This window comes from Raphanus sativus, unplaced genomic scaffold (genome assembly GCF_000801105.2).
Source record: "Raphanus sativus cultivar WK10039 unplaced genomic scaffold, ASM80110v3 Scaffold0841, whole genome shotgun sequence".
Taxonomy (NCBI): Eukaryota; Viridiplantae; Streptophyta; class Magnoliopsida; order Brassicales; family Brassicaceae; genus Raphanus; species Raphanus sativus.
Genome location: NW_026616156.1, coordinates 1 through 14,788, shown reverse-complemented (window position 1 = coordinate 14,788; position 14,788 = coordinate 1). Strand labels below are relative to the sequence as shown.

Sequence of the window (14,788 nt, the reverse complement as noted above, 5' to 3'; positions counted from 1 at the left end):
GAATTGTGGAAAGACTAAACTGACCTTGGTTTGTTGAATGAAAACCGAAAATTGTAATGTGATTGGGTTGGGTTTGTGATTGGAAATCGTTGGTTTGGGAAGTTTGGTTAATGGTTTTATAAAAAAAAAAATTAATTGAGAAAAGCTAAATTAAAAAAAAACCGAAGCTCCGTGGTGGGTCTCCCGTCTCCTCTACCTCCCCGCAGCTCCCCCATCGGGGCTCCATCCGGCTCTGTCGCCGCAGTTTCTCTCCTTCTCCTCCATTTTCAAAGTGTTTCCGGAGGTCTAGCATTCCATCGGCGCAAATAGAGTTGGGTATTGCAGGTAAACTCAGGACCCCCAACTTCTCTTGAGAAATGCATGTATTTGGAATCGAGCTAGGAGCAATGCACAACGGCATTGTTTAGTTGATGGGTCAATTAGTATAGCGATTTGGTATAAAATGCATTAATGTGGTTGAATTAAACGTTGATAGATGCGATTCGAAACCTTAGTGTTTTGGATTATTGTTGGAAAACTGGGAAAAGTGGAATAACTAGGAAAACTCGAACAACTGGTATAACTGTGTTGATCTTGTGCGATATTTTTGGCAGGATACAATGACCAATAACGTATTCGTACATTTTACATATGAAGACTGCATGTATGGTATATCTGTGAAGGCATCAGTGGAGGATGTGACGTTGTCAATGTTACAAGAAAAGATGTATAAGAAGCTTGGGTTGGATGAAAGTAAGGAAAAACTGAAATTGAGCTACATTCCGATGGTGAGACGTTGCCAGAAAGCTGTAACTATTGCTGATGATGACGATCTTTATGTTTACCTCGGAAGTGTCGATAAAGAGAACCAAAGATGTCTTTTGGTTGTGGAGAGTAGTGAAAGGTCGGGACCGAGACCACAAGATAGACTTTCGATAGCGGGTAAACGTTCTGTTGGTATGAACTACAACGATTTGCAGCTATTGGAACATGAAGTTGGACCTAATGCAATTACATTGTACGTTGGTGAGAACCAAGAGAATAACGAGGTGCGTGCTATGGAGACTGGTACTGGTAAGGAGACTGACACTGGTATGGAGACTAATACGGCTGCGGAGACTGATACTGGTATGGAGAATGATACGGCTGCAGAGAATGAAACGGCTGCGGAGACTGATACGGCTGCGGAGACTGATACGGCTGCGGAGACTGATACGGCTGCGGAGAATGAAACGGCTGCGGAGACTGATACGGCTGCGGAGACTGATACGGCTGCGGAGAATGAAACCGTACATCCAACCGCCGATAAGTATGTTGAAGAGCCACCTGCAATAGTACGGAGTAGTTGTATAGAGGAATGGGCCGATGGTTTGAGTCTCAATAAACATGACGAATTTCCAAGTAAGAAGGCAATTCAGGAGATGGTGGATAGAGCTGCATATAGTGAATGTTATCGTTATGTCACTAAAAAGTCTGATCGAAATCGATTGGTGATAACATGTTCGCAAGCTGACTGCAAATGGGTAATACGAGCTTCAGGGATTGGTGGGACGGAAATTTTCTCAATAAAAAGCTACACGAAGATGCATACATGCTCGCGGACACAACAAAGTGACAGCAACGACAAGAGAAGAGCGTCAGCAGAAGTAGTGGCAAGTTTTTTGAATGAGGAATTCCCAGGAGATGTGCAAACTCCAACTCCAAAAGATATTAAGGCTCTGGTTAAGTCCAAACTTGGTGTCATGATATCCTACTCCACAGCATTGCGTGGAAAGAATTTGGCTTCTTGTGATACACGTGGTAGTCCGGAAGATAGCTACAGGATGATGTATAGCTATTTGTACATGTTAGAGCAAATGAACACGGGAACAAAAACTAGTGTGAAATTGGATGACTCAGGTAAATTCAAGTACCTCTTCATAGCGTTGGGAGCTTGCATTGAAGGGTTTGCAGTTATGAGAAAAGTGATTGTTGTCGATGCAACATGGCTGAAGAACGGATATGGGGGTGTTCTAATTTTTGCCAAAGCTCAAGATCCTAACCGTCATTGCTATCCACTTGCGTTTGCTGTACTTGATGGAGAGAATCATGCTAGTTGGACCTGGTTTTTTGAGATGCTTAGAAGCGTTATACCAGACTCTTCTGAACTGGTTTTCATGAGTGATAGAAATGCAAGTCTGATATTTGCCATAGCAAACGTGTACCCTCAGGCTCACCATGGTCATTGTTTATGGCATTTGAAGGAAAATGTTAAAGGGCATGCTTCTAACGTCAACAAAGATGTAGTCGGGCATAGATTCATGGAGCTGGGAAAGATGTATACAATGGCTGATTTCAATGCTGCTTACGAAAAATTTAAGCTAAGGTTCCCTTCAGCTTACACGTATGTGGAGGAGAAAACTGAAAAAGACAAATGGGCAAGGGTTTTTTTCCCCCGTGACAGGTACAACTTGGACACAAGCAACAGCGTGGAATCAATGAACAAAGTGTTTAGAGAGGCAAGGAGGTGGGCCTTGATACCAATGCTGGATTGTATCATTAGGACATTCTCTGATTGGTTTAATCAACGTCGGAAGGATGCTGTTTCACAATCATTGGGTACCAAGCTAGTGCCTCTGGTTGAGAACTACTTGCACGATCTATGGGTTCTTGCGCGAACGCTACCTGTGCGGGAGCTTAATAGTTATGAGCTAGAGTACGAGGTAAAGGATAGTAATGGGAAGATGTTTTTGACGAACTTGATTGCCAAAACTTGTACTTGCAAGGTGTGGGATTATGAAAAGATTCCTTGTCTGCACGGACTGGCTGCTTACATCTATTACACTAATCAGGTGGATAGTGGGGGTGGTAGGAGCCGTGATATCAACATAGTATATCATGAGTTGTGCTCAAAATACTATTGGACGGAACTGTGGTCATTGGCGTATTGGAGGACAATTTATGCTGTGCCAGACATGTCTGTATGGGAAGTCCCGGATCACATCAGGGAGCTGAAGATCATACCTCCGGATCCTATCAAGCGTAAGGGAAGGAAAAGAGTTAATAGACTTCCATCTGGTGGAGAACGCCGTAGGAGGACACAAAACAAAAAGCGGCCTAGGCAAAATTTTGGTTTCAATTGGCTGTTATTTGGAAATGGTTCAAGCACTTCAGAGCAGAACACGGCCTAACCACGATTGGTTTCAATTGGCTGTTATTTGGAAATGGTTATTTGTATGTTTTTGGAAAACTCTGGAAAACTATTTTATCTTCTTTGTAAAACTGCATTGTGTTTCGAGTGTGACATTATTATTATTATGACATTTACTATTATGATTACTCTAGTCTAACTAATAATTCAATTAAACATATTTTTTTCAAAACGTTTTTCAAAAATTATGAAAACTCTTACTATCTCCATAATAAGCCTTATAGTTTCACTCACACTTTGTGAATGAAGAACATGTCACAAAAGAGATTATCAGATAATGTTTGTTTCCCAAATATTTGTGCAGTAAACAAGATAAATATCATGTTCAAGTACTAAAATCGAAAGTAAAACAAGAAAACCAAACTGAAAGCATTGGTAACACTGAATAAATTATAAACCACAGAAAGTACAACTATGAGCAAATCTCGTAAAACTAGTATCTTATGTAAAACTAAGAACAAATTTCGGGGAGGGAAATGAAATTACATTGGCGCCAAAACATATGAGGGAAAATAATTATTTTAATTATTTTAACTATTTTCATTATTTTTCTCTATGTCACGTCCCATCTCTCTGTCTCCACTCCATCTCTTTATTGATCCCATCGATCCATCTCTCTCTCTCCACTCCCCCACTCCATCCCTCATTCCTCTCTCTCGATCTCTTTCGGTTTCTCCCATTTCTCTCTGACAGTAAGAACTGAAGCATGACTCATCCCGAAGAGGAGTACAGTCACATGAAGGCCTTGAAGAGACACAACGACATGCTTGGTTTCGTGGCTGATGCGGAGTACGGCGTCCCGACCAAGTGCCCGTGTGGTGGAGGTATCATTCCTGAGGTATCTCCCTGTAACAAGTTTCCCAATGATTTTGATACGCAACCTGGAAGGAGGTACTTCACCTGCAAAAACTTTGAGGTAATTTTCATGTCGTGCAAAACTGGTAAAGCTTGTATAACTAGGAAAACTAGGAAAACTAGGAAAACTGGAAAACTGGAAAAACTGGAAAACTGGAAAACTGGAAAACTGGAAAACTGGAAAACTGGAAAACTGGAAAACTGGTAAAACTTGTAAAACTTGTTAAACTGGAAAACCTGAGAAACTTGTATAACTTGTGATAAAACTTGTGCAGAATAATGGTCTCCACTTTCGTACGCCGTGGGTGTTCGCGATTCAGGACGAAGTTACAAAGTTAGTACACCGTGTCGAAGAGATGGCTGAGGAGATTGATCGCCTCAAGTCTCAGCTTTACCAACTTCACCGTCCATGATCCCATCTTGTTGCTCTAAGTTGTTGTTGTTCTAAGTTGTTCTTGGGGATGTTGTTGTTGTTGTTCTACGTCGTATGATGGTACTTTGATCTATGTTGCTACTTTCTTTCTCTATGTGTGTGTCTTATGACTTAAACTATCTATCTAATGTTTATGTGTTTTGTGGTTTACTTCTCTATGCGTGTGTCTTGTGACATTATACGAAAATAACAAGTTTGCAACATCAAACCAAAATCAAGAAAATGATTAACTAAAAGTCGAAAATGATTAACTAAAAGTCACAGACCAAATCTATATCATGATTCAGGACGTGAAATTGATTAATTAAAATTCGAAACTCTATATACGAACTTGCTAAAGTCGAAACTAATTGACATGAAAATGATTAACTAAAAGTTTGCAACATCAAACCAAAATAACAAGTTCAAAGTACCATCAAATCAAAATAACAAGTTCAAAGTACCAAAAGCAAACATATAAAAGACACACAAAATAAGTTCAAAGCACAAGACATTGTGCTCTTAAGATCAAGTCACAACCAACATAGATGTGTACTGGATGTCACAGCAGCTCGGACCAAAGGGAGTGACGTGAAAGACCATGGAACCTTCGAGTTTGAAGATGACAATGTCTCCTATTCGAAGGTCATGTGCCTCAGCGAACTCCTTCCAACCTCGGGTGAGTCGCCTCTCTTCTTGTATCACTTGCCATGTTTGATCCGTAGCGTCGGATGTTAGTGTCCATGTGTTCCCATTCGTCTTCCCTTGGATGTGCTTGGAGAAAAATACAATGGGTATTGTCTGCAATCAAGATTTGAGGTAAGTTACACAAACAAGGAAGAAATCAGGTTCTTGCAATCAAGAAAAGGCAATAGAGAAAGTGTGTTTACCAAGTAAGTCTGGAATCCAGGAAGCAAAGGTTGGAAGAAATGAAGTTCTTGCGGTTGCGCCATCTGCAAACAAGAAACAAAAGTTAGACAAATCAACTAAGTTAGACAAATCACGGACCAAATCAATCAAGAAACAAAAGCTAGACAAAGTTAGACAAATCATTTTGCATGTCAAGGAACTTGCTAAAGTCACAGACCAAATCTATATCATTTTCAGTTTAATTCGACCATTTGCTATAAAAGAAAACTAGCAAATGAACTCAATCAAGCATCATGAACTCCATCGAATGAGCTACCATAAAATTCTCAATTTTCAGTTTAATTTGACCATTTGCTATAACCGAAAACTAGCAAATGAACTCAATCAAGCATCATGAACTCCATCGACTGAGCTACCATAAAATTCTCAATTTTCAGTTTTATTTGACCATTTGCTATAACCGAGAACTAGCAAATGAACTCAATCAAGCATCATGAACTCCATCGACTGAGCTAGCATAAAATTCTCAATTTTCAGTTTTATTTGACCATTTGCTATAACCGAAAACTACCAAATGAACTCAATCAAGCATCATGAACTCCATTGACTGAGCTAGCATAAAATTCTCAATCAAGCATCATGAACTCGATATAACCAAAACTAGCATCATGAACTCGATCAACAGAGCTAATTCATGAACTCAATCAATCAAATACGCTAAGCAAAGCCGTCACTCCATCGATGGACCGAATCTAAAAAACCCTAAGCTACTTAATTAACCATTTGGTGGTGTTGCCATGGGATTGCCATCTAAAAAACCATAAGCAACCTTAAACAAAGATGACGTTTTCTCCATCCGAGGTAAACTTGATCGATGGAGAAACAGAACCGACGAGTAAGACATACTTTCAGTTGTGTCGCTATCGGTGGGATTGGCCGTCGCTGGTCTCCTCTTTGGTGGGATTGGCCGTCGCTGGTGGTCTCCCTCGGTTGTGTCGCCGAAGGGAAAATGGAAGAAAAGGGAAAATGGGGGAGAATCGGGGGGATGGTTTGGGAAATGGAGAAAGGAAATTGGTACAATTCGGTTTTTGGACGGTTAGGTTTTAATTTCGGATCGAAATTAGGGATTGGTTCGTGGTCCAACTCAATTCGGTTATTCCTTCGGTTAAGGTAGGTACAACCGGTAAATACTTCAAATTTTCTAGGGTTAAATGTAATTTTCGGCTTTTTATTTAACTTTTCATTTTTGTTTTGTTTTCATGTCTTACGGAGATTAGAGATATAGCTGGGTGGGTATAGGAGATGATGTCCCTTTGGATAGAAGGTGGGATATCTTCTTGCTCACAACACTTATGAGATTTATTCAACTTCCTGGTTATTTTCCACTGATTAGTGGTTCCAATTAAAGCTTCTTAGATCGTGGTTCATCCTGGCTTGATAAGAATCATGAAGATATTGCCATATGTCCGAACAGGCTAATCTGAATCATCTGGATAGAAAGTGTGATATCTTCTTACTCACAACTCCTATGAGATTTATTCAACTTCCTGGTTATTCTCCACTGATTAGTGGTTCCCAATCAAGCTTCTTACATATTGGGTTCATCCTGGTTTGATAAGAATCATGAAGATATTGCCATATGTCCGAACAGGCTAATCTGGAATCATCTGGATAGAAGGTGGGATATCTTCTTGCTCACAAAACTTATGAGATTTATTCAACTTCCTGGTTATTCTCCACTGATTAGTGGTTCCAAATAAAGCTTCTTAGATCGTGGTTCATCCTGGTTTGATAAGAATCATAAAGACATTGCCATATGTCCGAACAGGCTAATCTGGAATCATCTGGATAGAAAGTGGGATATCTTCTTGCTCACAACTCTTATGAGATTTATTCAACTTCCTGGTTATTCTCCACTGATTAGTGGTTCCAAATAAAGCTTCTTAGATCGTGGTTCATCCTGGTTGGATAAGAATCAAGAAGATAATGCCATATGGCCGAACAGGCTAATCTGGAATCATCTGGATAGAAAGTGGGATATCTTCTTACTCACAACTCCTATGAGATTTATTCAACTTCCTGGTTATTCTCCACTGATTAGTGGTTCCCAATAAAGCTTCTTAGATATTGGTTCATCCTGGTTTGATAAGAATCATGAAGATAATGGTATGTCCGAACAGGCTAATCTGGAATCATCTGGATAGAAGTGGGATATCTTCTTACTCACAACACTTATGAGATTTATTCAACTTCCTGGTTATTCTCCACTGATTAGTGGTTCCAAATAAAGCTTCTTAGATCGTGGTTCATCCTGGTTTGATAAGAATCATGAAGATATTGCCATATGTCCGAACAGGCTAATCTGGAATCATCTGGATAGAAAGTGGGATATCTTCTTACTCACAACTCCTATGAGATTTATTCAACTTCCTGGTTATTCTCCACTGATTAGTGGTTCCAAATAAAGCTTCTTAGATCGTGGTTCATCCTGTTTGATAAGAATCATGAAGATAATGGCATATGTCCGAACAGGCTAATCTGGAATCATCTGGATAGAAAGTGGGATATCTTTTTTTTCCTATCTTCTTTTCCTTCTCTTTTCCTCTTCCTGATCTTCCTTTGCTCACAACACTTATGAGATTTATTCAACTTCCTGGTTATTCTCCACTGATTAGTGGTTCCAAAATAAAGCTTCTTAGATCGTGGTTCATCCTGGTTTGATAAGAATCATGAAGATATTGCCATATGTCCGAACAGGCTAATCTGGAATCATCTGGATAGAAGGTGGGATATCTTCTTACTCACAACACTTATGAGATTTATTCAACTTCCTGGTTATTCTCCACTGATTAGTGGTTCCAAATAAAGCTTCTTAGATCGTGGTTCATCCTGGTTTGATAAGAATCATGAAGATATTGCCATATGTCCGAACAGGCTAATCTGGAATCATCTGGATAGAAAGTGGGATATCTTCTTACTCACAACACTTATGAGATTTATTCAACTTCCTGGTTATTCTCCACTGATTAGTGGTTCCAATAAAGCTTCTTAGATCGTGGTTCATCCTGGTTTGATAAGAATCATGAAGATATTGCCATATGTCCGAACAGGCTAATCTGGAATCATCTGGATAGAAAGTGGATATCTTCTTACTCACAACTCCTATGAGATTTATTCAACTTCCTGGTTATTCTCCACTGATTAGTGGTTCCAAATAAAGCTTCTTAGATCGTGGTTCATCCTGGTTTGATAAGAATCATGAAGATATTGCATATGTCCGAACAGGCTAATCTGGAATCATCTGGATAGAAAGTGGGATATCTTCTTACTCACAACTCCTATGAGATTTATTCAACTTCCTGGTTATTCTCCACTGATTAGTGGTTCCAAATAAAGCTTCTTAGATATTGGTTCATCCTGGTTTGATAAGAATCATGAAGATAATTGCATATGTCCGAACAGGCTAATCTGGAATCATCTGGATAGAAGGTGGGATATCTTCTTACTCACAACACCTATGAGATTTATTCAACTTCCTGGTTATTCTCCACTGATTAGTGGTTCCAAATAAAGCTTCTTAGATCGTGGTTCATCCTGGTTTGATAAGAATCATGAAGAATTGCCATATGTCCGAACAGGCTAATCTGGAATCATCTGGATAGAAGGTGGGATATCTTCTTACTCACAACTCCTATGAGATTTATTCAACTTCCTGGTTATTCTCCACTGATTAGTGGTTCCAAATAAAGCTTCTTAGATCGTGGTTCATCCTGGTTTGATAAGAATCATGAAGATATTGCATATGTCCGAACAGGCTAATCTGGAATCATCTGGATAGAAGGTGGGATATCTTCTTACTCACAACACTTATGAGATTTATTCAACTTCCTGGTTATTCTCCACTGATTAGTGGTTCCAAATAAAGCTTCTTAGATCGTGGTTCATCCTGGTTTGATAAGAATCATGAAGATATTGCCATATGTCCGAACAGGCTAATCTGGAATCATCTGGATAGAAAGTGGGATATCTTCTTACTCACAACTCCTATGAGATTTATTCAACTTCCTGGTTATTCTCCACTGATTAGTGGTTCCAAATAAAGCTTCTTAGATTGGTTCATCCTGGTTTGATAAGAATCATGAAGATAATTGCATATGTCCGAACAGGCTAATCTGGAATCATCTGGATAGAAGGTGGGATATCTTCTTGCTCACAACACTTATGAGATTTATTCAACTTCCTGGTTATTCTCCACTGATTAGTGGTTCCAAATAAAGCTTCTTAGATCGTGGTTCATCCTGGTTTGATAAGAATCATGAAGATATTGCCATATGTCCGAACAGGCTAATCTGGAATCATCTGGATAGAAAGTGGGATATCTTCTTACTCACAACTCCTATGAGATTTATTCAACTTCCTGGTTATTCTCCACTGATTAGTGGTTCCAAATAAAGCTTCTTAGATCGTGGTTCATCCTGGTTTGATAAGAATCATGAAGATAATGGCATATGTCCGAACAGGCTAATCTGGAATCATCTGGATAGAAAGTGGGATATCTTCTTACTCACAACTCCTATGAGATTTATTCAACTTCCTGGTTATTCTCCACTGATTAGTGGTTCCAAATAAAGCTTCTTAGATCGTGGTTCATCCTGGTTTGATAAGAATCATGAAGATATTGCCATATGTCCGAACAGGCTAATCTGGAATCATCTGGATAGAAGGTGGGATATCTTCTTACTCACAACTTATGAGATTTATTCAACTTCCTGGTTATTCTCCACTGATTAGTGGTTCCAAATAAAGCTTCTTAGATCGTGGTTCATCCTGGTTTGATAAGAATCATGAAGATATTGGCATATGTCCGAACAGGCTAATCTGGAATCATCTGGATAGAAGGTGGGATATCTTCTTGCTCACAACACTTATGAGATTTATTCAACTTCCTGGTTATTCTCCACTGATTAGTGGTTCCAAATAAAGCTTCTTAGATCGTGGTTCATCCTGGTTTGATAAGAATCATGAAGATATTGCCATATGTCCGAACAGGCTAATCTGGAATCATCTGGATAGAAAGTGGGATATCTTCTTACTCACAACTCCTATGAGATTTATTCAACTTCCTGGTTATTCTCCACTGATTAGTGGTTCCCAATAAAGCTTCTTAGATTGGTTCATCCTGGTTTGATAAGAATCATGAAGATATTGCCATATGTCCGAACAGGCTAATCTGGAATCATCTGGATAGAAAGTGGGATATCTTCTTACTCACAACTCCTATGAGATTTATTCAACTTCCTGGTTATTCTCCACTGATTAGTGGTTCCAAATAAAGCTTCTTAGATCGTGGTTCATCCTGGTTTGATAAGAATCATGAAGATATTGCCATATGTCCGAACAGGCTAATCTGGAATCATCTGGATAGAAAGTGGATATCTTCTTACTCACAACTCCTATGAGATTTATTCAACTTCCTGGTTATTCTCCACTGATTAGTGGTTCCAAATAAAGCTTCTTAGATCGTGGTTCATCCTGGTTTGATAAGAATCATGAAGATAATGGCATATGTCCGAACAGGCTAATCTGGAATCATCTGGATAGAAGGTGGGATATCTTCTTGCTCACAACACTTATGAGATTTATTCAACTTCCTGGTTATTCTCCACTGATTAGTGGTTCCAAATAAAGCTTCTTAGATCGTGGTTCATCCTGGTTTGATAAGAATCATGAAGATATTGCCATATGTCCGAACAGGCTAATCTGGAATCATCTGGATAGAAAGTGGGATATCTTCTTACTCACAACACTTATGAGATTTATTCAACTTCCTGGTTATTCTCCACTGATTAGTGGTTCCAAATAAAGCTTCTTAGATCGTGGTTCATCCTGGTTTGATAAGAATCATGAAGATATTGCCATATGTCCGAACAGGCTAATCTGGAATCATCTGGATAGAAAGTGGGATATCTTCTTACTCACAACTCCTATGAGATTTATTCAACTTCCTGGTTATTCTCCACTGATTAGTGGTTCCAAATAAAGCTTCTTAGATCGTGGTTCATCCTGGTTTGATAAGAATCATGAAGATAATGGCATATGTCCGAACAGGCTAATCTGGAATCATCTGGATAGAAGGTGGGATATCTTCTTGCTCACAACACTTATGAGATTTATTCAACTTCCTGGTTATTCTCCACTGATTAGTGGTTCCAAATAAAGCTTCTTAGATCGTGGTTCATCCTGGTTTGATAAGAATCATGAAGATATTGCCATATGTCCGAACAGGCTAATCTGGAATCATCTGGATAGAAAGTGGGATATCTTCTTACTCACAACTCCTATGAGATTTATTCAACTTCCTGGTTATTCTCCACTGATTAGTGGTTCCAAATAAAGCTTCTTAGATATGGTTCATCCTGGTTTGATAAGAATCATGAAGATAATTGCATATGTCCGAACAGGCTAATCTGGAATCATCTGGATAGAAGGTGGGATATCTTCTTACTCACAACACTTATGAGATTTATTCAACTTCCTGGTTATTCTCCACTGATTAGTGGTTCCAAATAAAGCTTCTTAGATCGTGGTTCATCCTGGTTTGATAAGAATCATGAAGATATTGCCATATGTCCGAACAGGCTAATCTGGAATCATCTGGATAGAAAGTGGGATATCTTCTTACTCACAACTCCTATGAGATTTATTCAACTTCCTGGTTATTCTCCACTGATTAGTGGTTCCAAATAAAGCTTCTTAGATCGTGGTTCATCCTGGTTTGATAAGAATCATGAAGATAATTGCATATGTCCGAACAGGCTAATCTGGAATCATCTGGATAGAAAGGTGGGATATCTTCTTGCTCACAACTCACTATGAGATTTATTCAACTTCCTGGTTATTCTCCACTGATTAGTGGTTCCAAATAAAGCTTCTTAGATCGTGGTTCATCCTGGTTTGATAAGAATCATGAAGATATTGCCATATGTCCGAACAGGCTAATCTGGAATCATCTGGATAGAAAGTGGGATATCTTCTTACTCACAACTCCTATGAGATTTATTCAACTTCCTGGTTATTCTCCACTGATTAGTGGTTCCCAATAAAGCTTCTTAGATATTGGTTCATCCTGGTTTGATAAGAATCATGAAGATAATGCATATGTCCGAACAGGCTAATCTGGAATCATCTGGATAGAAAGTGGGATATCTTCTTACTCACAACACTTATGAGATTTATTCAACTTCCTGGTTATTCTCCACTGATTAGTGGTTCCAAATAAAGCTTCTTAGATCGTGGTTCATCCTGGTTTGATAAGAATCATGAAGATATTGCCATATGTCCGAACAGGCTAATCTGGAATCATCTGGATAGAAAGTGGGATATCTTCTTACTCACAACTCCTATGAGATTTATTCAACTTCCTGGTTATTCTCCACTGATTAGTGGTTCCAAATAAAGCTTCTTAGATCGTGGTTCATCCTGGTTTGATAAGAATCATGAAGATAATGGCATATGTCCGAACAGGCTAATCTGGAATCATCTGGATAGAAGGTGGGATATCTTCTTACTCACAACACTTATGAGATTTATTCAACTTCCTGGTTATTCTCCACTGATTAGTGGTTCCAAATAAAGCTTCTTAGATCGTGGTTCATCCTGGTTTGATAAGAATCATGAAGATATTGCCATATGTCCGAACAGGCTAATCTGGAATCATCTGGATAGAAAGTGGGATATCTTCTTACTCACAAACTTATGAGATTTATTCAACTTCCTGGTTATTCTCCACTGATTAGTGGTTCCAAATAAAGCTTCTTAGATCGTGGTTCATCCTGGTTTGATAAGAATCATGAAGATATTGCCATATGTCCGAACAGGCTAATCTGGAATCATCTGGATAGAAGTGGGATATCTTCTTACTCACAACACTTATGAGATTTATTCAACTTCCTGGTTATTCTCCACTGATTAGTGGTTCCAAATAAAGCTTCTTAGATCGTGGTTCATCCTGGTTTGATAAGAATCATGAAGATATTGCATATGTCCGAACAGGCTAATCTGGAATCATCTGGATAGAAAGTGGGATATCTTCTTACTCACAACTCCTATGAGATTTATTCAACTTCCTGGTTATTCTCCACTGATTAGTGGTTCCAAAAAGCTTCTTAGATCGTGGTTCATCCTGGTTTGATAAGAATCATGAAGATATTGCCATATGTCCGAACAGGCTAATCTGGAATCATCTGGATAGAAAGTGGGATATCTTCTTACTCACAACTCCTATGAGATTTATTCAACTTCCTGGTTATTCTCCACTGATTAGTGGTTCCCAATAAAGCTTCTTAGATCGTGGTTCATCCTGGTTTGATAAGAATCATGAAGATAATTGCATATGTCCGAACAGGCTAATCTGGAATCATCTGGATAGAAAGTGGGATATCTTCTTACTCACAACACTTATGAGATTTATTCAACTTCCTGGTTATTCTCCACTGATTAGTGGTTCCAAATAAAGCTTCTTAGATCGTGGTTCATCCTGGTTTGATAAGAATCATGAAGATATTGCCATATGTCCGAACAGGCTAATCTGGAATCATCTGGATAGAAAGTGGGATATCTTCTTACTCACAACTCCTATGAGATTTATTCAACTTCCTGGTTATTCTCCACTGATTAGTGGTTCCAAATAAAGCTTCTTAGACATCGTGGTTCATCCTGGTTTGATAAGAATCATGAAGATAATTGCATATGTCCGAACAGGCTAATCTGGAATCATCTGGATAGAAGGTGGGATATCTTCTTGCTCACAACTCACTATGAGATTTATTCAACTTCCTGGTTATTCTCCACTGATTAGTGGTTCCAAATAAAGCTTCTTAGATCGTGGTTCATCCTGGTTTGATAAGAATCATGAAGATATTGCCATATGTCCGAACAGGCTAATCTGGAATCATCTGGATAGAAAGTGGGATATCTTCTTACTCACAACTCCTATGAGATTTATTCAACTTCCTGGTTATTCTCCCTGATTAGTGGTTCCAAATAAAGCTTCTTAGATCGTGGTTTCATCCTGGTTTGATAAGAATCATGAAGATAATTGCATATGTCCGAACAGGCTAATCTGGAATCATCTGGATAGAAGGTGGGATATCTTCTTACTCACAACACTTATGAGATTTATTCAACTTCCTGGTTATTCTCCACTGATTAGTGGTTCCAAATAAAGCTTCTTAGATCGTGGTTCATCCTGGTTTGATAAGAATCATGAAGATATTGCCATATTGTCCGAACAGGCTAATCTGGAATCATCTGGATAGAAAGTGGGATATCTTCTTACTCACAACTCCTATGAGATTATTCAACTTCCTGGTTATTCTCCACTGATTAGTGGTTCCAAATAAAGCTTCTTAGATCGTGGTTCATCCTGGTTTGATAAGAATCATGAAGATAATGGCATATGTCCGAACAGGCTAATTGGAACA

General features: G+C 38.8%; 2 protein-coding genes across 2 annotated transcripts; one reads left to right on the top strand and one right to left on the bottom strand.

The window, feature by feature from the left end:
* Nucleotides 1-270: 270 nt before the first annotated feature.
* Nucleotides 271-4,613, top strand: LOC130503165 (uncharacterized). Its single transcript, XM_056997835.1, has 2 exons — nucleotides 271-4,085; nucleotides 4,300-4,613. Exon 1 carries the CDS (start codon nucleotides 600-602, stop codon nucleotides 3,147-3,149), a length of 2,550 nt encoding a protein of 849 aa, XP_056853815.1. The 5' UTR covers nucleotides 271-599; the 3' UTR covers nucleotides 3,150-4,085; nucleotides 4,300-4,613.
* Nucleotides 4,614-4,795: 182 nt separating this feature from the next.
* On the bottom strand, nucleotides 4,796-5,689 carry LOC130503166 (B3 domain-containing protein REM7-like). The gene is made up of 2 exons (XM_056997836.1): nucleotides 5,327-5,689; nucleotides 4,796-5,237 (listed from the first exon to the last, which is right to left on the bottom strand). Exons 1-2 carry the CDS (start codon nucleotides 5,387-5,389, stop codon nucleotides 4,965-4,967), a joined length of 336 nt encoding a protein of 111 aa, XP_056853816.1. The 5' UTR covers nucleotides 5,390-5,689; the 3' UTR covers nucleotides 4,796-4,964.
* Nucleotides 5,690-14,788: the final 9,099 nt, after the last annotated feature.